At 35.9% G+C, this 25,783-nt stretch overlaps 1 protein-coding gene across 3 annotated transcripts in view; it reads right to left on the bottom strand.

The window, feature by feature from the left end:
• The window catches only part of Tmem117 (transmembrane protein 117), a 474,182-nt gene that overhangs the window by 73,823 nt on the left and 374,576 nt on the right, over nucleotides 1-25,783 (bottom strand). For all 3 annotated transcript variants that reach the window (XM_048802574.1, XM_048802575.1, XM_015493238.2), the window contains one exon: nucleotides 16,624-16,783. In XM_048802574.1, coding sequence (XP_048658531.1) covers nucleotides 16,624-16,783 — 160 coding nt within the window. The remainder of the gene's footprint in view (nucleotides 1-16,623; nucleotides 16,784-25,783) is intronic.

Genomic DNA, 25,783 nt, shown 5'->3' with positions numbered 1-25,783 from the left:
GTGGTACAATTTTTCAAAGGAGCCCTCAATTGGCTTAGTGTCATGGCATTTTGCATCCTCCTCCCTTCTACTACTGATGGTCTAAAATTTGGGGGCCAACAGAGGTGAGGCAAAGAACCTCACCCCCCCCCACTGGCACCAAGGCCAAATTTGGGGGCCAACAGAGGTGAGGCAAAGAACCTCACCCCCTCACTGGTGCAAAGGCCTATCCACAAGTATGGCTGTATGCTGGACTGGTAGTCAGTGACGGGTATGATCCAATTGCAGTGGTACCAACCTAAGACAGGAGGCTGACACCTAGAGGTCAGTACATCTGATGACGGGTAAGGACCATATGTTGAATTGGACTACCTAACAGGCATGGTCCCTAAGCCACACTGCTTGTTGTTTAATTAAACAGAAAGGGGGAGATGCTGAGAGCCACGGCCGAGTCTGTATGGCCCCTGGCATTTTGCCAACAGTATTGATTGACAGGCAAGGCATTACTATCCGCCTCTGCCGCTACTTTTGAGTTCTCGCACTATTTTGGAGTTCTCGTGGGGATTTCCGGGGATTCCCCGAGAGTTCCCATTGGTTGGGGAAGTGCAGGAGGAGGGATTTCCGGGAGAGATTTTTCCGGCTGGGGGTTCCTGGACCAGCCGCGTGGCGTTCGGGAGGATTCCCCGGGAGCTGTGTGAAGTGTTTTCCTGCAGTTCAAAAATAAAGTTTGTTCCTGCTTCAGTGGCTCGTGATTTGTGCCCAGCCAGACTGCGGCATGAAGGTTTTATTTTTATTTTTTTACCCATCCTAATAGAAGTTTTTATTCCTAATGTGAAAGTCTGTGATTGCAATTTCCTATTGCTCCATTCTCAAGGTAGTAATTCTGGGTGGGAATCACCAGGTCAAATTTCAGTAGGTAGTGACAATGAGTCCAGGTTTAGTCTTACTATTCTTCCTTCTTTTCCCATTCCAGGGATTCAGAAAAAAATAAATAACAGGGTCTGTCATGCTCAGAATCTCTTCCTGATAACATTGAATTCAGAGTTTCCAGCCTGCTTCATAACATAGGGAGGAGCTATAACAGTCTCTAATTTTGTCATATTTTTAGAATTGTTTAAAGCTGTCTATAAGAGGTACATTATTGGAATTAATGGAGGATACTAATTTCAATTAAGACTTTAAGCTGAACAAAATCTGGGCTCAGGGAAAAGGCAAAGATCAGAGTCAAAGCAAAGACCCTACTCTGAGTTTATGATGGTTGTGCTTTGCAAAATAAGAAGAAAACTGATGAGATCCTAAGTACTTCTAGAGCCTGTATCACATTTAATACAGAAATTGTGTATCATCAATGGGAACTTAAATAAGCTCTATAAAAGAAAACATTCCAGTTTCTGGTCAATTCAAAAAACAAATCTTACATAGAAAATTCATAAGAAAGTAGCTCATTCAAGTGCACTGTTCAAATTGTAAAAATTTAAAAATATAAAAGTTTCCCCATTGACTATACTCTAAAAGCTTTCGTTTAAAATGTGAGTAGTAAGTCCCAGTGACCTGTCAGGTACTGGTTTAGGTACTGGTCTGTTTAACCAACATCTGTTGAACATTCTCTGTATTTGACCTGACCTATTCCATATAATTCTCATGACTTTTTAGTAAGATAAGTATTGACATGCAAGCAAAGAAATTCAATGCAACAGTGGAATGATTATTACTAAAATATCTAAACACTGTCGTGGACATACAAGAAAGGGCACTGAAGCTTATGTGAGAGAGGTAGGCAAGACTCCTTGGAGAGGTTAGCATTTCAGATGAGGGTGGAGGGGTACCTGGGAGTCATGTGTGATGAGCCAAGCATGCATGTTGAGGAGAGGTCCTTCCTTTGCATATACAAAAGCCTGTATCACAAGAATGGCATTGTTGCTTAGGTAACCAGCAGGTGTTTCATCATTGTAAAGGTGAGGATTCACATTAGGACAGAGGAGGTGGTGATGGTGATCCAAAGATAAAGCTAGCAGCCAAGATGTGCTAGATGAGAAGATGCTTGTGTGGCATGAAAAAATTTGGAGAATCAAATTTTTACACTAAAAAGATTACTTTGGGGAAATGGTGTAAGACAAAATAAGAGACTATTGTACTAATAAAATTGAAAGTCAAGTTAAATGAACTAAATCATAGATGATGAGTCTAGGGGAGAAACAGATTTGAAAGGTATTTAACTGGAAGAACATCTAGACATGATAATTGAATACAATATAAGTGATAAAGGGAAATCTTCACTATTTCCAAGATTTTTTACTTGAGTGGGTAGATAACAGCTGGAATAATTAATGGTAGGTTTGTTTTAGGCATAATGTACCAGACACATCCATGAAACCTCTAGGTGGATAATGCAGTTTGGCAGATAGGTATCCAGGTCTGAAACTAAGCAGAGACATTTGGAGTTGAGAAACAGTTGAAAAGACAAGCCTACGGACAGAATTTGAAGCCTAAGTGACAGAGCTGCCTTATAAAAAGTCTGGGATGAGAAGATAAGAAAACCCAGGACAGAACTTCAAAGGATATAGATACCCAAGAGAGAGGTAGAGGAAGGGGGTCGGACAAAATGGACTGAAAAGAAAGAGATATATGGTTTGACTTTGAGGGGAAAAAAAGAGGTAGTTTCATTGAAAAAAAAAAAGAGGAAAATATTTCAAATATTGAATTAAAAGCTAATGGTAAAAGAAAATGTAACCACCAGACCTGGTTTCCACACTTAACTCTTTAGTGTAGAACCCACTAATTTTCCTTTTTGTGTAATCAGAATGTACCTTGACATCCATGACATTGCCTCTCCCTCAATCTTTTCTAGAAAGTCAGTCTTGAATCTAAACAGGAGGATGAGGGCTGCAGGGGAAAAATGCTAAAAGAATTATAAAATATACATGTTCTTTTTCTAAAATCTTTTTTTAAAATATTTTTTAGTTGTCAGTGTACTTTATTTTGTTTATTTACATGGGGTACTGAGGATCAAACCCAGTGTCTTACACGTGCTAGGCAAGTACTCCTCCACTGAGCTATAATCCCAACCTTTTTTCTACAATTTTAAAGAGATGCTGGATATATAATGCAACATTGCATGTGACAGAGGGAACATTCCTAAGAATCCTCTATTTCCCAAGCTCTATTACCTATGGCAGCTGTTATCTTCAGGTCTTCCCTGTCTCTTTCCCTAAACTTCCAATATTTAACTCTAAAATCTTATTTCATACACAAAATACCCACTTAGGTCCCCATGTTTTTCCATTTTGAATCCATGCCCACCTCCCTATTCATTAAAACAAGGGGTATTCCTTGGTATTCTCCCTCTTTAGAAGGGCCAGGAAGGAATAGAAGAGCTTGTAAACAATTATTTTTATTTTTTTCCTAGACATATGTTTTTGCATATTAAGTTTGTTTTAAATAATTGAAAAATACACCTTTTGGTTTCATGCTATTTCTGTACTTTAGATTTTCTTCAACTTGCCAAATAAATATACTCAGCTATTAAAATCAAACAAAGATTAAATGAATGCTAAGCATCTCAGACATGAATACCATTTTAGCAAAGGGATATTTATGAAATGAACTTTCATCAAAATTAGAGAAAAAAGCAAGTAGTATTTAGTTTTATTTCTTCAGCTTTTCATAATAGGTACCACAGGAGCAATGCAGTTTTAGAATAAAATACAAAATATTGAGAATTTCTCTGTACTCCATCAAGTACAATAAATTCAGAGAGCCATCTGGCACTTTAGAATTTTCTTGGGGTTCTATCATGTATAGCCATCTGAATCCAAGCAACAACAAGCAATAACGTATTACCTAAGAACAGTGAGTTTCAGAAAAATTACAGTTGAGCTAATTAAAAACTAATATTTCCAACCAAATACCCTAGTGAATCTGAGTCCACTAGATGAAAGAGGAAGACCCAAGAATTTGCATTTTTAAGCAGCAACCAAGTGATTCTAATGTAGGTGACTATGGTAACAAGAATTATATGTAAGGATGTAAATGAAGATTTCCAGTTGCCACTGCACACTTACTAAACAAGAAACTTCTGGAGATTGGCTAACCACACAACTCATAACGTCATAAAGATTCTGGTGATGATATGATTAAGTAAGAGAATCACTCCCACAGTGTACACCTCCATTTGCAGTGCTATGGTTATGGTTTCTCAGACTCCAGCTTCCTTATGTACTGTCACATAATCCTCCTTAGCTGGAATCAAAGGAAGTCTGAATGATCAATTGTAATTCAAAGAAAAAGTCTAAACATTTATTTATTGATTTATTGTTAGTGAGGTGCTGGGGGTTGAACTCAGGACCTCATGCACGTTAGGCAAGTGCTCTTCCACAGAGACACCCCAGACCTCTGAATCTTTTTGTTTAAATTAAATTTTCTTTTATATAGCTTTTGTGTTTTTGTTACACAAAAATGTTAGACCTCAAGTGCTTTTTGAATTTGATCACCACAGGAATCCTAAAATGAGAGTCAAGAGAGACTATCATTCTAAAAATTTAAAAAATGGCTTCTTGGAAAAGAAATGACTTACCAAGGTCACCCAATCACTAAGAAATACAGCCCTCACTTCAGTCTATTGCCAGGAGTGTCCCTATCAGTCACTAAGCTTCTTGTCACTTGTCAAGTGCTTTTCTTTGGACATTGTGTATATCATTTCTTTTGATATGCCCAACACTATAATGAACTATGAAAATTGTCTGGGCTTTGGAGTCATAGAAATATGTTTTTGAAACCCTCATTCTGCTGCATCCAAACACTATTTGCCTTGGAATATTCTCATTTGTAAAATTATATAGGTAATAATATATAGATTATCTACTTAATAATATATACTAGTAAGACTAAATAGTAATAATAGGATAATAATATTATTTGTGCAGGTTTTAGAAGATTAACAAAGTGCATCTGTTTTAGTCTGATTTCTTTGCTGATATGACCAAAAGACCTGACAAGAACAATTATCAGAGGTCTCAGTTCATAGACGGCTGGCTCCACTGCTCTGGGCCTGAGGTGAGGCTGAATATCATGGAGGTGTGGCCGAGGAAAGCAGCTCAGAATGTGGCTCTGGGAAGCACAGAGAGAGAGTGAGAGCTCCCCTTACCATGGACAAAATGTCAACCCCAAAGGCATGCCCCCAGTGGTCACCTCCTCCAGCCACACTCTGCCTGCCTACAGTCACCATTTTGTTAATTCTTATTAGGGAATTAATTCACAGATTAGGGTAAAGCTCTCCTAACCCAATCAGTTCACCTCTAAACTTTCTTGCATTTTCTCTCTCACACACACATATTTTTGGTGGACACCTTGTATCTAAACCATAACAGCATCCAGGACAGTGCCCACACACAGTGAGTGCTAGTCTTTTGTTTTTCTTCCTCCCGGCCTCTAGGCTTCCATCTTTCTTCTCTTTAGCCCAGTAGCATTTCCATTGCACCACTCTGTTTTTCTGAGTAGGCTGTTCCTCGTCTATACTATGAAGGGTCCTTGTTATGGTCTCCTGTTATTGGACACACCTGTAACTAAACTAGACACTGAATCTCTTGCTTGACAACATTTCCCCAGGCTTTTTCATGTCCATCTCCAGAGTTAGTGGCCCTTGACTTTGGAACTACATGTTAGGGAAATTGGTTTGGAGGCTCAGGTTCCAGATTGGGTCCTGCCACTGACTGACTTTATGACATCTGGCAAGTTACAGAATGCCTCCCCGCCCCCGGCCCCCGCCCCGGGTTCAGCTGTAACAATTGGGACATAAAAAAGTGATCCTAAATATTCCTTCTATTTTAAAATACCATGACTCTGTGATTTATTGAACTTGTCTGTCTAAAAATAGCTCTTTTTCATTTTTTATTTTGGCATGAGTTTTACAAGAATACTCTGAATTATGGAGGATTCTTGGCCCATCTAATCTATGGAGAGGACATTGAGATGATTGTCTGCCACATTTAGAGCTTATGTCTACCCTTACCTCCACATGCCCCAGAACGGCTGGCACCCTGATACAATGACTGAATATATACATCTTCAACATTGTAGTTTTTATCATCATGCACAAACGGTATAATGACAATTGGCAACTGCTAAAGAGACTTCCAGGGCCAACCACACATCATTTACAAAGATGTAAGTGAGGGTGAGGACTGAGATATTTTTTCAGGGTGATGTCTAGACATTAACTGGGGGGAGGGTGGAGAGAGAGAGAGAGAGGGAGGGAGAGAGAGAGAGATCTCCTAGAGAAATACTAATTTTAAAGAGTTATATCTCATTGTCTCAATGTAGCTTTGTATAAACTACTGCCTATGTGGAGTAGCATAGAATTTATATCTTTCTAGTTTTTAAATTGTGTCCTAGTTTTCTTTTAATAAAATACATTAGGGACTGAAGAATTTTACTTGAAATTGGAATAAAACTTGAATGTCTCTATTTTCCACTTACTTAACCAAATCTTATAATTCCTTCAAGCTATATTCTTCCCACATTATACATAAAGACTCAAATAATCTTTCCTATTCACAATAATCCCTCACAGAACTTCATGCCTCTTTGAAAACTGTGATCTACATTATATGCCAAGCAGACTCTAGGTTTCATTTTCAAGTGAATGTGTTTGTACTCCAGTATTCATGATTAGATCCTAAAAATTTTTGCCTGATAATCCCAATACTTCCATCTTACCTTATCTAAAATGCCCTTTTTACCATGGGTCACCTGTCAAGACATCCCACTAGGCACCTCATGCAGACTGTCCACTTGCTGGATTCCTTCATGCTGCCTAGACACAACCCACTTTGGTAATTCTGTCTACTATCTGGAGAACAATTGCAAATCAATATAATGAGATCTCCCTTTCTCATTCTCCTTGAACTATCTATATCGCCACTGAACTAGCAGTGATATGGGAAGAGCAAAATTGTGTTAGCAAATAAAGCTGAGATTTAATCTTTCAGGCATCTACCATGAAGAGAGTGGACATTTATTATTGATTCAGGTAGTGCTTAAATTATAAGCTATTTACCATGTGTTATCACTTTGGACCTGTAACAGAAATCACCATTATTGGGTTTTCAAGTAGGAGCATAACCCTAGAGTAAGAAAAGTGAATATGTAAAACAAATACAAAGAGCAGTTCAAAATACTTTGGAGAAATTATATAAAATATTCCTAAACTCAAGAACACATTAAATCTCAGGGACAGCCATTTAAACAGACCTTTCCTTCTAAGTATCCTGTAAACAAAACCAGTTGGAATAACGTAGCCTGAAAATATATTCCAACTTGTCAAAACACCAAGGCTATTTAATTAAAATAGGTTTCTGCTTGTCGCTCTGCCCTATATTCTGAAATGATTGAATACAGTTTGTACTACTGTGACTTCAAAAGAAGTGTCCTACTAAAGTCAGGTCAATGGGGTTTTAAAATGAAGTCTACAAGAGCCTCAATGTCTATTTTTTAACTAGTCAACCTACTTTGCAAAACTATGTATGAAACAAAACAAGCACACTTTAAATCTGTTATACCGTGAAATGTTTGTAGAATTCAATTTTCATAATTATATTTCAGTGCATTAAGAACTGCTTTTGGAAATATCACTTCTCTCTAAGTGCTTTTAGACCAGACCAGAGTCCTTTCTAACACTTAGCTGAGCAAGTTATTCAGATTTTATTTGGATACTTAATTATTATAAGGTCATACTTCAGTAGAAATGACCTAGTATTATTGATGGTTCATTTTTCTGCTGTTAGTAAAACCTTGTACCTTTTGGGAAAAAAAAAACACATGTTCTTTGGCTTTCCTGAAATAATGGTATTTTCATTCCTTTGTTTATTCTTTCCTTTGGCAAGATAGTTATTGTAAAACTGTAATTCACCAAACATGAGCTTGCTGTGGAAATAAACTACTGGTAAAATATTTCCTCTCCTCGAGGGGCTCACAAGTTACAGCAAGAACCTAGGTACACAAGCAACAGACAGGCACATAAGACAGAGAAGTATCAAAAAGATGTGTCAACAGCATGGAGATTTACCAGCTCTCGCCCTGTCAGCCTTTTTCTTTTTAACCCATTATGTCCCATCATCCAGATGTAGAACACCTATAAAAAATTTTAGCCACAAATGGATCACTTACGATAGCTTTGAAGCAATTAGTGTGCTTTTAGAGGTCTATTCTTTTGAGAAAAGTAATAGGTATTAGGGCATTCAAAAGTATTTTTTAAATTCATTATGAAAATGGCATACACTTTACTGCAAAAGTTACTTCTATTAAATGTTCAGCTGAACAAAATATAACATTCATAACTGATATTTAATATAAGAAATGCATTCATTAAAGTATTTCCTAGAACTGGGTTGTCATTTTACTTCAAGGAATGTACTATATTTCAAATTATCATTGGTGAAAAATAGCTGTCCTATAAATAGGACACAGGGACAATGTATACTGCATAGTAATGGGCGATGTGCTTGTCTGGATGTTCTGGGCTGCAGAAATGATGCCCACCTGCCCCCGTTATTCTCTTTTTTATATACCAAAATTCATCTTTGTCCCTCTCTATCCTCCCTTGAGTTCTAGGAGGCTGACCTCTAAGGACCATGTCAACAAGGTTATTTTCCCTTTGATTTCCTGTTGGACTTGCCAATAGAAGACACTGCCCAAAATGAGACAAGAGGAGGTCGGGGTACTCATGATCCTGTGTCACATGCTGTAAAATGGCTGAGGGTGAACCTTTACCCAGAGCCGCAACTTCTGCTGCTTCAGCACTCACTGGCTTTGCTAGCAGGAAATAATAATAAACTGGATAACAACTGCCTCATCTGTTGGCAATCTCTGGGTGATTCTCTCTATCTGGTTAGTTTCTATAATCCTGTCTATACCTTCATAAACAGTTTCATTTTTGCACTGCCTTCAAAGAACACTTTTGAATGCCATTCTTTTTCTTCTGAGGCCTTGACTCATATACTGTTCCTGAGAAATAGTCTCATAGCAAGTCACATATATAAGTAAGCAACATTTTATGCCTAATGCTGTAATAAAGATAAACCAAAAGTACAATGGATGCACAGGTGGATGTTTCTAGTCATCTGCTCAAAATCTATTTTTATTTTCTTCCTTGGGAATAAGATATTCTACAAAAGCTTGAAGTGGCAGAGAATCCACAATCACTCTTTTTTTTGACAATCTATTCATTGGTTATGATTTGTTGGTATAGCTTTGAAATATTGGATTCCAACCTACAGGCACCATGAGGGAAAACAGACTAAACTACAGTCCTCTAAAGCCAAAACACCGATGAAAAAACAAGTAAGAGGATCATACAATTATGTATTTGACACAAATTATGAAATTTTCTTTGTAAATTGGTTAGATATAAATGTGTCATTTTGGGAACAAACACAATAGATCATTTGTCAAAGTTCAATAATGGAAAAAGGAGAGTAGAGCCAGTGTGCCTCACCAAAAGCAGTCAGTGGCACCTTCGACAGTTTCAATGGTGGTGTGGACAGACACAATGTGTTGATTTCCAAATATTCCACTTCTACTAGAAGTGAAAAATGACACTGGCTTGTGCTTATTTTAATAATTGATATGTTTATCATAAATGCATGGATTTTTCACAAATTTGTGAACAAAGATATTTTAAATTTGTTGGATTTCAGAAGAGACATCTGCTCAGCATACCTACAACAATGCCATGGGAAGCCATCATGGGGAAGAAAGTGTATCACACCCAAGATGATGCATGATTTGACAGGAGAGGCCATATTATTTTCAAATGGCAAAAATGCCAAAATAAGATATTTCATAGGAAAATGACACCACATTGTAAAAAACGTAATGTAACCCTTTGTTTGAAATGTTTTGCTACTTTCCAGCAAAAATAGTTATTGAATAGGTAATGAAAGTTACTTCTTTGTATATTATGTAATGTGTGTCCAATGTCCTAATTATAGGACAGTAAATACATGTGCCAGATATTTTATATTGTCCTAGTGTCCTATTTATAAGACTGTGTCTATTTTATTCTCATTTATTATAAAGGATACATAGCTGTAGATTATGCATATGATTTCCAACCTATTATAATGCACCCATGTCATTGAAGTATTTGCAAAAATGAAAACTTGGGACTTAATGAACAAATAGTCTCTCTTCTACAAAGCTTCTCTCATCACCTTGATGCACATAATTCTAAGATATTATATACAGACACACACATATCCATGCATATGTATATATATGCATATGTGTACAAATATTTATATCTATGTATTTAGAAAGATTTCTGCTAGGCTTATCACCTACTTTCCAATTTTCTTCTGCTTTTTTTGTGTCTCTTTAAAAAAATTTTGTTTCCTTTTTAATTGACATAGTAATTGTGTATGCTTATGATATATAGAGTGATGTTATGATAAATGTATAAATTGTGGAATGCATTAACATATCCATAACCTCACATACTTAGCATTTGTTTAGGATAATAACATTTAAAATCTAGCTTTTAAGCAATTTGGAATATGTAATAAATTATTATTTACTATAGTCATCATGTCATGCAATAGATCACAAAATCTTACTCCTTCTAACTGAAACTCTGTATACTGTCACCAACATCTCCTCTTTCTGTCTCTATTATTTCCAGACTGGGACATCTGGCCCTTCCTGCAGCTCCATAAGCCTAATTCAAAACTCCTGACATTTTTCTTCAAACCACATATTTTGTCACATTTTGGGGCTTTAGTCAAAAGTTCCACCATTATTTCAATTTATTGCTTGAAATCTTGTAGTAGTTATTTGCTAACAACATTTAAAAATATCTATAGTATTACAGAAATCCTGTAAGAAGCTATAAAGAAGATGAGTATATAAAAGTAATATGTGATTCCTACTTGAAAGAGCTCACAAAATGGCAGGGTGAACAATCACAGCTAATGATGCCATAATAGTTATATTGAGTAACTTTCCTTTCATTTCAACATATGCATAAACAATCCCTGTTATTTTCATTTTCAAATAATACATTTCTGTGTTCATTTCTATTTCCACAACCCTATTAAGTCCCCTAACACTCCATTTATAAAATGCTACACTACCATGCAAACTTAACTTCCTTCTTTTAGTACTTCTTTCCAAATCATTCTTCAACCTTTAAACGAAAATTTTTAAAATAACATTTAGTTTCTAGAACTTGTTGCTTAAAACTCTAATTGGCTCATCATTATCCATAAAGTCCAAATGCTTCGGAGCTTTTCAAGGCCTTCAGTGATGTGGCTTCAGTAACATTTAGTTTCTAGAACTTGTTGCTTAGAACTTTAATTGGCTCATCATTATCCTTAGAATAAAGTCCAAATGCTTTTCGGAGCTTTTCAAGCCCTTTGAAATGTGATGTGGCTTCAGTCTACTACAAACTTAGTATTAGAACTCACATATAACTTTATTAGCATTCTCACTCATTGTTGAGTACAGTTAATATTTTTTGGTACTTACTATGTGCCAGCCACAGCTGTATGCAATTCTGAGCCATAACAAACTATATGAAGTCAACACTAGTATTAGCCCAGATTAATTAAATACCCAATCTCAAAGTCACACAGCTAGTCAAAGGCAGAGGCAGAATTTGAGCCATAGATGTCTGATTCCAGACCCTGTATACTTAACTACCATGCTTTAAAATCCAGGTGGCAGTTAGATAACTTCATAATTGGCTTGGGACTAATTGCAAAGAAGTAGAAGTGCAAAACCTTTTCATACTTACCAATACATTCATAGAAATTTATTTTGTCATGGCTTCCTTGGCCTTCTGAACACTTGGTATGCAGTTATTATCTCAGTGCTCGATCACATTGGTCCATGTATGAAACTGAATGGATTTTAATTTTCTCTAACACCAATTCCCTAGTGTCCAGTTATGTAAAGTGTCCATGAGAAATGGACATAGCTCCATCAGTCTCCACAGTCATCACCACTGCCTAATCCTGCCCCTGAGCCCATCCACACACACTGAAGAATTGTATGGATTCCTCCACTTACCTTCTTTCTGGTTCCTCACATCTCTCTACCTATACCCCTCTTTCTCCTCCTGCTCTTCTACTGTCTCCCTGTCTTTTCCTGTCTAGTAAAAAGAACACAGAATATTCTTTTTCTTATGAAGAAAAACTTCCTTTATGCAGGCCCTCATTCATACCTCATTCATATGCTAGTTCCTGAGATAGTGAGAGAGGTGGATTTTGAAAGTGGCAAGAGTATAGATGTTCCCTTTCTACCTGAAGAATTCTTCTATATAAAAATATCTTCCTAAAATTTCTCTACCTTTCCACTCTTAATTCTTCTATTAAATTACAAATTCCGTTCAACTACAAACTCTTGTAGTCTTAGTGATCTTTGAATGTCTTTCACTCCATTCTCTGTCCTCAGCACCTGCAGTACACTAGGAATGAACAATAAATGTTTTCTGAACTTTATGTAACAAAACTGAGTAGTGTGATAATCCTGCTATCACATCTGACTGGAAGAACAATATACTTGCTTCTTGTTAGGTGTTCTCACAGTCAGGCTGCCCTTCAGGTCTCATCTCTTCCTTGAAGTTTTCCCCTTCCACTCTTGTCTGCATTGATCTGCCTTTTATAAACACCTCTGATATTTTCTTTACTCATTCCACAGCACTCATTTTTAGCTCCAATATGTCTTAGCTATATCTTTTCCTTAACCTAGCAGGGAAAATAGGTGGGTGGAACATATTACAAATCGAATACTTATGCAATGAAATAAATGGAAGTATAAAAACAAATGTCATAATAACAAACACTACATAGAACTTGAGATGAAATTTTTCCCAGAAAGATCTTTTCTTTAGAAAATTTACTTCTTGTGTTCTGTAGCATATTCTTTTGTATAAATCATGTTACATTTTGCAGGCATCCACTTATGTCTTAGTTGTGATGACTTTACTAAAACAGAAGAGAAATAAATGTGCAACAACAAATGGTTTTAATAATAAATGCTGCAAATTCCTATCTCATGAGCACCTATAAAATGATTGCACTTTCTCTAGAAGTATTAATAATTGGACCACTAATTTTGTTAAAAGTAAAAATCTTTATGGAAATAATATCAAATTCTTTGGGTTTAGTGGTATACAATCTACTTAGCATGTTTAAGACCCTGGGTTCTTTCCTGGCATCAGAAAAAAAAGTTAATGGTTTCTTTTTTTTTAATAATCAAACATTAAAGTACCTTTCTATCAAATAAGTGGAATTTTCCTACAATTAGAAAAGCCTTGATCAACTGCTTTTAAATCCCTAAATAATTCTAATGAAGATAGGCCTTTTAATGAAACTGCTCCTTCCGTTTCCATTAATTTTACTACTTCCCTATTTTTATTTTATCTTAAATATGTGAATATGAGATGAATTGGATCATAATTTAGTTGGCTAAGGACTTGTTAGACCATTTGTATTATATATTTTCTAATGTCTTGAAGACATATGTCTTTAAGAGCTGTGTTTTCTTTATTGAACTCCTTTACCACCTGAGCCAGGTCCCAGAGCTTCTACATGATGCTGTCAAAGGGGGACATATGGCAGTGGCAGGAGACTCATGCTGGACTTTCACTTCTTCATCCTCCTCAAGCATTTATTACTGCAGGCCTACTCTGTTTTTGTAAGGCATTGTGCTAGCAAAACTCCAGAGACACAAGAATAATAAGAAAAAAGTGGAGTGTTGGCTTGCAGTGCAGGTAAAAGGTGCTGTGGAAGTTTGAAAGAGGAAGTAATCCCCTGACTTCAGTGAAGGGGGAGTGAATGATGAGACCTGGATGAGTAGGACAGACACAGTCTAGTGAGGAAAGAGAGGCTCCCAGACATCCTGGGAATAAGTGTGCTGTGCTCAAGAGCAAAGAAGCAAGCCCCTCGTCTGGGAAGAGTGGGAGCCCTGGAGACCCAGGAGGAAACAGAGCTAGGGTTACACCCTGGAAGACACTGGAGGGTCCAGACTTTATTATTGGTCCCTGAGGAGTCACTGACAGTATCTGAGGCTGGTGATATGTACAATATGACATTTCTGAATCGAGGGTAATGAGGGCAAGCTGTATAAGGCAAAGAGGGTAGATGGGGTCATCAGGAAGCAAAAGTTTCCATCACCTATTTTATAATCATATAAAGAACAGTCAGGACTGGAATAGTGGCCAAAAAAAAAAAAAAAAAAAAAAAAGAGAGAAGAAAGGATTGGAACAAAAAGACATGAAAAGATAAATGATTAGGCCTGACTTGCTGACTTGGTATTGGGCGAGAGAGCAAAGCAGTTGAGTCTATTTTTGGGGGGTTCCTTCCCAACTCTTCTTTATATTTCACACCTATTAACTTGATTTTGAGACTTAGTTTCTCCCCCTTTTCTTTGGTCTGCCCCATCTCCACAGCCTCCCACACTGACCTAATCAGACAGGGACAGGTGCAGGACAAACTCTGCAATTGCTGCATGGGAATCTGGAATTGGGCCTGACAAGTAGAGCGGCTGCCCACTGAGCTGTTGGTTGTAGCCCTTTTCTTTCACGTGAACTGGAAAATGGAAAGAGCTGCTTTCCAGTGGGTGGAAAAAATAAAAACAGAAGTGAGAATCAAAGACAAGAGATGGAAAATAAAGGCTAGGACTTGTTTTACTTCAGTCTCTGATTTCAATTGTCTCTACGGGCAGCTGCAACCATTCACTTGAAATGTGTAGGATGTCCCTATAATGCAGAAATACGTTCTCCCTTTATTAAGCTGCCTTGGCAGGGTTATTGTTACTTGCAGCCAAAGTGGTCCAAACTGATATATTCCTCAGCATGAACTCTTCATCTTCAGTCAATTGGTCTCGGGCTACTCTCTGAACACTTGAGCATTTACTGACTCCTTGGCATTTTATGCCATTCTTTCATCTAGAATGTCTTTCCCTTTCCAGTCTCGCTGACTCTGCATGAATAAATCCTGGCGATCCTTCTTTTCTTCCATCTGTCTTTATTAAGTACTGTTTGAGTGAATCTATAATATCTGTAAATTTTAATGTTATATTTTTCTACTTGATGTCCCTAGCTTTAATGATCTTATTTGGAAGAACACTTAAAACGTACATAAATAGGATAGAAAGCAGAACATGGTAGTGGGCAATAAGGGAATGTGTGTTCTTGCATATGTAAATACAGCAAATGGAGCAAATTCAAGGAGACAATGGTCTACTTGGTTACTTAAGACTTTTGACTTTAAGATGGATTCAGAGAGGTACCTGTAGGCCATTTAACCAAAGAGGACATTTAACATTAGGACATATATTAGGAAGTGGAAGAAGATAAAAATGGCCTTTCTACAGTAATGCGTGATGCATTGTTGCCTAAGGGTTATAAATTCAATTTTCAGCTATCCAGAGGATGTCCTACAGCTGGTGAGAGACAAATCTGGAACCTGCCAATGCTATTCAACTCTAAGTCTAAGGTTTGCTTCACTGTGCTAAACTACCTCACAGCAAGGGAAAGAAAAATGTGTTAATTTCTAGATGAGACAAGAATATTCAATTTTATGTTTTCAAACAATTTTTAGGCGACAATGTATTTTAAATATCATCCGTTCAAAAAATAATATACTCTAAGAATCACTGTGAACCTGTTGCCTAGGATATATTATATGCCAATATGAAGAAACAAACAAAAAAAAACCCCAAACTATTGTTCTTTTTTGAGACAACACAGAATAGCTCTTAAAAGGGCCCCTCTTTGCCTCTAGAAATAAGAAAAACAATCTGCTATCCTACAAAATCTCACATAAATTCAGAATACAATAGAGTCTCCTTTCCCTTTGGCAATGGGACCCTTTGTTCTGATGACTTATAATGCCTCAGGAGGGGAAAGACCAAAATTGCCTTATGAAAGCAATACGAAAATGTCTAGCAAATGGATGGACATTTAATGAACAAGATAAGGCAAGAAGAAATAGCTAATATCTCTTTCTGCCCCATTCAAAACATGATTTCTGAAGCCCCAAACATTCACACCAGAAGATTGCACAAATCACGCTGGTTAGTGTGATATTATTGTACAAAAAAATTCTGTTGCTAAGCAGGACAGAAATATTGTTTACATGAAAATGGAATCATCTCTGGTGAACACTGAAAGAAAGTAATAATTTCCATAGTAGAAAAAGCATCTTTACATCACTCCATTTCAACTGCTATAAAAACCCTGAGTTGCTTTGACAATTGCTTTTCCCTGCTTTGCTGGCTTTATATCATTCTCATCTCTGTAGCTTTTTTTCTGTGTGCTAAATGACAGTATTTTTTTTTATTTTTGTCCCTCCCCATGTCCCCCACCTCAAGCCTTGGCAGAAAATGTCACCATGCTACATGGCTTCTAGAGGCCCACCTTGCAATGTTAATAAAATGAACTTTGGGTGCCCCTCTCATAAAATCCCATTTGACTTTTCCTCCCAGTAAACTGCTGAAAGTATGATCAGTGAAAGCCCCATTAATAGCCACTGTAAACTATGCACTTCTCTGGTTTTATGGAGCCTGCAGCTTACAGTGTTTGTTATACGGAGAACAAAGCATAGAACAATTTCGGAGAGAGGAGGGAAACACAAAGACACTTACCTGCATCACAATAAGAAGGTCAAAGACCAAGATGAAAGAAGCAAGGAATGCTCTGGAAACCTCATCACTGGGCAAAAATCCCCGGTTCAGCTTGTCCCAGCTGATCCAGTCAGTTGTAATGACAAGTACGACCACAGAAGTCAGAGTAAAAAGAACTGTCCTGCAAGGCAGAGGACACTCATTACAGTAGACATAATAATATAGTGCTAAAGACTGCATGCTATCCATACTGTACTAAATGTCTAGCAAATACCTACCCTGAAAAGATAAAAAAAGAAATAAGTTTCTGCTTCCAGGGATATATTGGTATTCACCAAAAGATAAAAAAAGAAATAAGTGCTTTCTTTCAAAAGCAATTAGAAAAAGTTATAACATCTCTTCCAAGATTTTCTGTCAAGAATATTAAGAAAATGATCAGGAAACAAATAATTGACAACAAAAATATTACAAATGACTTTGGCTAATGCTGTAAGTATCCCAAAGAGAACATTGGTGTGTTAGCTCTCAGTCCACGTACTACATTGTTGAACTAAGGCAGTGGGTGTGTTTGTGAAAAGCTCACAGCAGTTAGTGAAAGGCTAAAGAAGGCCTTGGATTCCATTATCCTCTCATAGGAAAGAGGAACAGTTTGACCAGCTTTATGACCATCATCAGTCATGATGAGCTCATTAGAGGAACCACTTCCAAAGGATAGTGCTATAGCTTCTTCTCCTGATAAGGTACATAAAATAGAAGGCTGTGGCCTAATGACCTCCCTTGCTGTATTATCTGCTCCTTGTTATAAGATGTAGGAGCCTGAGATTTTCTCTTACACATCAATGTGCATTATCATTCATAGATGGGTTTTAATGGCTATTTGTTGAAATTAAAACTTTTATAAAATCAAAAAATTAGACACATTAGTCTTTAATATTATTAACATTCAAAATAGATCTGACATGTGGGTGGTAGAAATGTAATTTGCAAGATAATTGTCCAGAAGTCAGGGAAGTTTCTGCTTCCAGGGATATATTGGTATCTGCATTTTGTACTGAAATTTAAAAAGGAAAAAAAATTAATTATTTTGAAATAAATTCAACCAGAAAGCATTAAGTAAAAGAAAGAAAAAAAGCCAATAAAGAAAAAGAAGAAAAGGGCTGGGGTTTTGGCTCAGCGGTAGAGTGCTTGCCTCACACGTGCGAGACCCTGGGTTCGATTCTCAGCACCACACAAAAATAAAAAAGTGAAATAAAGGTATTGTGTCCAACTACAACTAAAAAAAATAAATATTTGAAAAAGGAGAAAAAATATGGTTGTGAAATAAAACCTTACAAGAGGCAATTAATGACTACATTTGACCTCTAACGTCTTATAATAAACGACACCCCACAAAGAATACAAATCTTCCCTTAAGTCTCTATTTTAATTATAAAGGGTATACATTTCTAAACTAAAAGTTATGGGTTTCCTTTTCACAGCTCCCTATTTGAAGTAAGTTATATGTTGATATAATAGACACAATGAAACCTTCCTAGATGTTTTTCCTCTCTGTGAATGGAAAAGATACATTTTAAAAGACTTTGACTCATGATTTCCAAAGTAGAAAAACCAAGATTGTCTCCTCCTACTGTTTAGAATAATTTTGATCACAGAAATTCAAACAGATTAAATAAGCTTAGGAGAAAACCTTAAAAATTATTATAATTTAACAGAAATTACAAATATCATAAATTCATACATATGAATAGTGGGATTTTAATAAGTTTTTTTGGCAAGGTTAAGGCAATTTGTTTTTGGTTTTTGAATTTGAGAAACTTTAAGTGATCTGAACGAAATTAATGATCCTCCTCCTCCTCCTCCTTGTCTCTCTACCCCTCCTATTCTTCTTCCTTTCTTCCTTCTCTTCCTTCTATTTTGTCAACAAGGACTATAAGAACAACCACCACGAAGAATAGATAAATATGGAATATTCTCCAAAGCTCCTTTTCATAATAATGGTATTTTATTGTCACCCTTGGCTTTTCAAACATATTTATTCCAAAGATGCCATGGATATATATACTCTTTCAGAATGCACTGGTTATATTGGCTGGTAAGTAGGGAGGGTCCCAATTCCATGAAGTTTCCTCTTCTTTGCCTCCTGGCCTCCTTCACAGGACCCCTCCTCACCTTCCTAGTACCCAGCACTACCTGGTCATCACTTCTATTCAACATAGTACTTTAAGTCCTGGCCAAAGGAATTAAGTAGGAAAAAGGAATAAGAGCCATACAAGTCAGAAAGGAAGACATTATCTGTTTGCAGATGACACAATGTCATAAATAGAAATCCTGAAAACTACAAGCGCACACACACACACACACAAATACTGCTAGAACTAATAAAACTGAATGAAAGTGGAGGATTTAAAATCAACATAAAAAATCATTTGTGTTTCTAAAAACTAAGAACAAACTATCTGATAATTAAATCAAAAAACTAATTACAATTACTAATGAATCAAAAAGAGCAAATATACTTAAGAACAGGGTTAACTGCAGAAGTAAAAGATCTAAAACTGAAAGACATTGATGGAAAAATTAAAGGTGATAGAAATAAATGAATGGATATCTGTGTTAGTAGACTGAAGAATTAATATTATTAAAATATTACAACTCAAATTGATCTATATATTCATTTCAATCCCTATAAATATTACAATGACATTTTTCACAGAAATAGAAAAATATTCCTAAAATTCACATAAGTCATAAAAGAAGATCCTGAATAGTCAAAAGAATATTGAAAAATAAGACTGAAGACATTGATTTCCAATTATATCACAAAGCTATAGCAATAAAAAAGGCATAGAAATGGGTAAGAAGGCCAATTCAAAAAACTAGAGTGCACAGAAATAAACTCACATATATTTAGTCAATTAATCTTTGACAAGTTTACAAGAAGGCACAGTGGGGAAAGGATAGTCCCTCACCAAGTGGCACTGGAAAAAAACAGAAAACAGCATGCAAAAGAAAAATTGAATACTATGCTCACCCCATTAAAAAAAAAGTATTAAAAACTCAAATGTAAGGCTGAAACCATAAGACTACTAAAAAAAAAAAAAAAAAAAAAAAACAGAGAAAAAGCTCCTTGCTTGGTTTTGACAATGATTTTTTTGGCTATGACTCCAAAAGCTCAAGCCATAAAAGCAAAAACAAATCAATAAGATTACATAAAATGAAAAAAAAAAATTGCACATCAAAGAAAACATTAAACAAATGATAAAGCAATCTGTGAAATGGGAGATAATATTTGCAAACTGAATACCCAAAATATGTAAGTAACTCAATGACAAAAGTTAACTAACCCAATTAGAAAATGGGTAAAGAACCTAAATAAGAACACAGCAGGGAGGAAGAGCAGGAGGAAAAGATTAACATTAAACAGAGACATGAGGTGGGAGGGAAAGGGAGAGAAAAGGGAAATTGCATGGAAATGGAAGGAGACCCTCATTGTTATACAAAATTACATATAAAAGGTTGTGAGGGGAATGGGAAAAAAAACAAGGAGAGAAATGAATTACAGTAGATGGGGTAGAGAGAGAAGATGGGAGGGGAGAGGAGGGGGGACAGTAGAGGATAGGAAAGGTAGCAGAATACAACAGTTACTAATATGGCATTATGTAAAAATGTGGATGTGTAACCGATGTGATTCTGCAATCTGTATTTGGGGTAAATATGGGAGTTCATTACCCACTTGAATCTAATGTATGAAATATGATATGTCAAGAGCTTTGTAATGTTTTGAACAACCAATAAAAAAAAAAGAACCTAAATAGACATTTCTGAAAAGAAGACATAAAATGGTCAACAGGTACACTAAAAAAACCTCACTAATAATGAGGGAAATGCAAATGAAAATCACAATGGGGTATTATCTCACACCTCTTAGGATGAGTGTTACCAAGAAGATGAGGGTGGGTTTTTTTTGGTTTTTTTTTTTTTTGCAGTTCTGGGGTCTGAACCCAGAGTCTCATGCATGCCAGGCAGTCACTCTACAACTGAGCCACATATCCAGAACAACACTATTATGTATAACTAAAATGCACTAAAACATGAAGAAAAATGACAGGGTGAAATAAAAAATATATATATAAATTCCCCCTAGATATGAATGAAATGGAATAAAAATTAAACACTTTTTGGTTATCCATTTATGAGGTGGCTTAAATTAATGATTTTTCAATTAAATAAACAAAGCTCTATGGTTAAAAAATAGAGAGGAAAGAGATGTTGATGAGGATGTGGAGAAAAAGGAAATCTTTGCACCCTATTGTGGTCTGTCAGTGGCACATTCTTGAAAACAGTGGAGAAAATGGAGAAATACTGGCTAAATTTTGAGTTATAAGAAAATAAGTTTTGGGATATAATATGATATAGTTATGTTAATACAACATATTAACTATAGTTAAGAAGACTGTAATATTTGCTTGTAATTTTCTGAGAGTAGATATTAAGAGTTCTCACCACCCACAGACAGTCCTACCCCCCTCAGCAAGGATTTTTGATGATGTTAATGGTGTTAATTAATTTTATGGTGGTAATTACTTTACGATGTATATCAAATCAATGTACACCTTGACTGTGTACAATTTTTACTTGTCAATTATATCTCATTAAAGCTGAAAAAAGGAGTTATTCATGCTAAAATAATCTCATTATGAATAAAGTCATTAAAATTAGTCATTAAATTTTTGTTATAATTTAGTGGTTACCTTGGCAATTAGAATTTATTAGAATGCTTTTTTTGTGTGACAGCTTCCTGAAACCAAATCAGCACTTATTCACCTCATGGATAATTACTTTATTTGGTAGTTTTCATTTATGCAATATATAATACTCTTAAGAGCTCTTTGTAAGTGTTTTGCTGGCTTTATTATATGCTTCTCTTTTGACAAAGGGTATTGCTACAGACCTCAAGAAATAGTTGCTGGTAACATTTTATTACTCCAAAGGGAAATTAAAGGAGTATTCTGCCTGATATTTAATATTTAATACTACAAAAGGAATAAAAATGGCAATCATTAAATATGAATGCATACAGCTCAGAGAAAGGGTCCTAAAAATAAAGCCTCGAGAGAATGGGAAAAGAAAAAAAATGGGGATCAAAAATATTGAGTGGTCATACAACCTCCAAAATCTTACTCTGTGCTATACACATTCATTCATTCGAATGTATTGAAGTGGTTTGATTTTTCTGAGCCTCTCTTTGTAAATCTGATAGATTTTACCACACTGATAATTCAAGTAAAACTGCCAGATTAGAAGTGGTGACTCAATGGCTCAGTAAGGTTATATAGAAACAGTTTCTTGTGTGAAACTGCCATTAAGGAAAGGCAAATAATAGCACTTTACTATTATAGCTACCTGGCATTCATAATATGCCAGGCTCTGGCACATTATGCTGTATACAAATTAACTTACATAATCTTTACCACAACCTTGCTAACATCACCCCTAATATTCAGGTATAGAAACTGAATTACAGAAAGTTTAAATAATATAAAATAACTATAACAGAAGCTATATAAAATAACTATACAGAATACAAGATAGAAGTGGTATAAGATGTCTCAAGCCCAGGCTGACTCATGACCATTGCCATACACCCTCCTGTGACTACATTTGTAGCTAGAATTTCATTTAGTTCCTTTTTCATTGTAAGTATAGTGTTAGAAAATTATCATCACAAAGTCGTTAACATTGACAATAAAACTGGAAAGACTGTCAGGTACTGACAGGAAACATAAAGTGAATAATCTTGTGGCACTGAAAATGGAATTAGCCATCAATGCAACATCCTTGGTTTTTATTTAATCAATATGGTTGAAAAGAAAGATGTTTACTCTGGACCCCGAGTTTTAGGGAGTTCCAGCCTCTCTTTTTAAGTAGTATCCAATTAAACAATTATTTGGATTATTTTCCTTTCTGTCACAGCCAGTGCCAGCATGACATACTGGCTCATCAATTTCACTCCCTCTGGTTTCTGGCCACCAGTCAAATGGAAAGAACTCATACATAATTATCAGCTTGAGTGGTTAGTCTCTTCACTCTCATGGTTTCAAATTTCCAGTTAATTTGTTCCCTTTTCCTCAATTGTTGCTAATACCTCTTATATTAATAGGAATTAGAATGTGAGACCAGAAGGGTTAACAGAGCTTTTCTAATCCAATAGTTCCCAACCTCTGGGGAGGTTCTGAGGCACCACAGAGCTGCTGGTAAAGAAGGGTGAATTCACAAGTGCACTGAGTGGTTGGTAAAGTGAACAAACAAAATGCTTCCCCAGAGGTTAGGGCAATTGCACAAGCCACAATGTGCCAGTGACGTTAACTAATAAGAGTTCAGGTCTGTGTCTCTTCAGCCAAAGATCCGTAGAAATTATCAAAAATTTGATATCATCTTCATCTCATCTGTTGGAAACATACTCATCTTACAGTCTGTTCAAATGTCTATTATAGATTGTTTAGAGACAGAGAAGTACATGTAAATAAGACTACATCATCTGAAACATGGTTTAATTCATAAACTTACACTCTCTTTCATCCTAGCTCCTGGATTTTAAAAAATGCTGAATGTTTTTTAAGTATCTAAATTGTGATTTTTTTTCTTTCATTCATCACCACTTTACAATATATTTATTCAGTAGTCAAATAGCCTGAAAGCAGGTATCAAGAGACTGAAGGACTGACCTTCAAGGACTGACTGACCTCAGGTTTGAATAACCTGCAAAGGGCTCACTCATTTAGCATTAACTATCTTGCAATTTCATTTTAATTAAACAAAAGATGAGAAATGTGAAGAATCATCTGATACAAGTTGAGTCAAAAAACAAAATTTGATCTTTTTTTTCCAATTTTTGTGGTGCTAGGGATCAAACTCAGCACATGCTATGGAAGTGCTCTACCACTGAGCCCCTCCACCATTTTTTGTCCAACTTAAAATAGCAATTCCATGTGACCAAACATAATTAATATGATTTTCTATGTTTTAATATATTAGCCATTTTTTATTTTCTAAAATGTGTAAAATCTTTACTTTCAATCATATATATTATATTCCTTTCTGATCATGCCACACAATTACTATAGTCTTAAAAGAAGTTAAAGACCACTTATTTCCTTCAACAATATTCATGTTAAAATGTTGGAACTCAATCAAAACAAGCTAGATCATGTTTCATAGTTTTGCACTGAAAAAACAAAAATCCATAAATCCTATTTAAACTGAAAGAATTAAAAAAAAACAATGCATGAATTGAGGTATAGTCTCATATTCCAAAGTGCTAAATCCATAAAATAAAATGTGGCATGGCAAAGGAATTTAAAAGTATTTAATATCATAATTTTAACCATTCTGCTTGAAAAGGAAAAAAAATAAAACAAGCAGGCATAAACAGAACACTTTCCTTCACTTTTTACTGCAAAACCAAGAGCCAATTCAAACATACAGTTCCCCTCTGAACACTAAGTACCAGCACACTGAAGTCACAGATGGCCATCAGAGAATGCCAACACTTCTCATTCTGCTTGTTTTAATTATCAGTTTTGCCACTGCAACTCTGTAAGAAAAAACAATCACATTTATGCCCTTAAGCCAGTTCATTCTGAAATGTGAGTTTCCTCAGCCCCACAGCCCAGCTGATGAACTCAAGGTTGCACCTTGGGAAGAGCAACTTCCTGATCTCCTACTGTTGAGATCAGGAAGTACCAAGGGAGCACAAAGAAATGTTTGCCAAGTGACCTAGTGAAACAACACAGCTTCTCCATATGGCTTTCATTAAGTAAATGCTACTGCCAGTTATTGGCCAACCTGTACACATTCATTAAGATAGAATCCTTGAGAAGGAAGATGCAGTTATTAACTCATCTTGTTTGTGGCTCCATTGGGATCAGGAATCTGTAAAGGAAATTATTAGACTCTAATGTCTATTACACTATACATTTTTGTATTATTTATCTTTATATCTTTATATTACTTTTCAAAGAAAAGTGCACTGAATACAGCAGGAACTCAAAAAGCACTGAACAAATTGAAGTGAAGAAATAACTTGGTACCTCTTGTTCCTAAAAGGCCATAAAAGAGGTGGCTGTAAAGTCACCATGGCTCCTAGCATTTGGCCATACACAGTGTAATGTATTGAAACAGTGCCATGGCACACACATCTATGTGAACAATGCCCCCGGGAATTCTGTAGTGCCCAAGAATCCAGCCATGTGAAACTCTGGGCATCGGCAACATGATACAAGAGGTGTCAAGTGAAACAACCATAGTTCTTTTAGTGACTTGAATTCCTCTGCCTATCTCTGAGTGATGTTGCTATTTAATCAGAGACACTTAAAAGTCATTCATGTGTATAGAGTATGATTAGTCTTGGTCAGAAGGAACAAATTTAGTGTCTTTGTGTTTCACAGTTTTAAGTAGGAAATAAAATGTATGCTAAGAAAAAAATTGTACCTACTGGACAGCAAAATCCTTAAGATATGAGCTAATCATTTATTACTGATTAGTATTGACTGGCACATTATTGGTGCTTAATAAGCAGCTGAATGAATAAATTCATCTATCTAATGTGGGATAGAAAATGCTCATCTTTTATTCTTTGCCAGGCACAGATGCTACTGTAATTTATGGTACTTCCTCCAGTGTTCACAGAGCAAAGAAAGAGGCCTGGGCAATGTTAAATTAGGTTAGATGGGCCAGGTGGGCGTGCTGATCTTGTGCCTCTCTTAGCAAACTCACAGCCCAGTGTTTCTTCTTAGTTAATTATCTTGTGCATACTAAATGATTCATCAATTCAACAGAGAAAAACAATGAAGTTCAGAAATAAAAGAAACAATAAAGAGAGGGCTATGCAAATTACAGATAATACCAGCAAGAACTACATTATTCATCATTATTTATTTAATGAAAATAAAATGAAAGCTATGACACTCCAAATATAGTCTTGACTTTTGAAATATCAAAGTGAAAATGTTAAACACACCAATTGGAAATTTTAAACACATTGGGACATTGAGAAGCATCTTTTTCCCATTCTTAAATTTTCTTACCAAAAAAAAAGAAGGAGGAGGAGGAGAAAGAGGAGGAAGAGGAAGAGGAGGAGGAGGAGGAGGAAGAGGAGGAGGAGGGGGAGGAGCTGTCTCTT

Source organism: Marmota marmota, unplaced genomic scaffold (genome assembly GCF_001458135.2).
Source record: "Marmota marmota marmota unplaced genomic scaffold, marMar, whole genome shotgun sequence".
NCBI lineage: Eukaryota > Metazoa > Chordata > Mammalia > Rodentia > Sciuridae > Marmota > Marmota marmota.
Note: the sequence above shows the minus strand (reverse complement) of the source record. Positions and strands in the feature narration are given on the sequence as shown.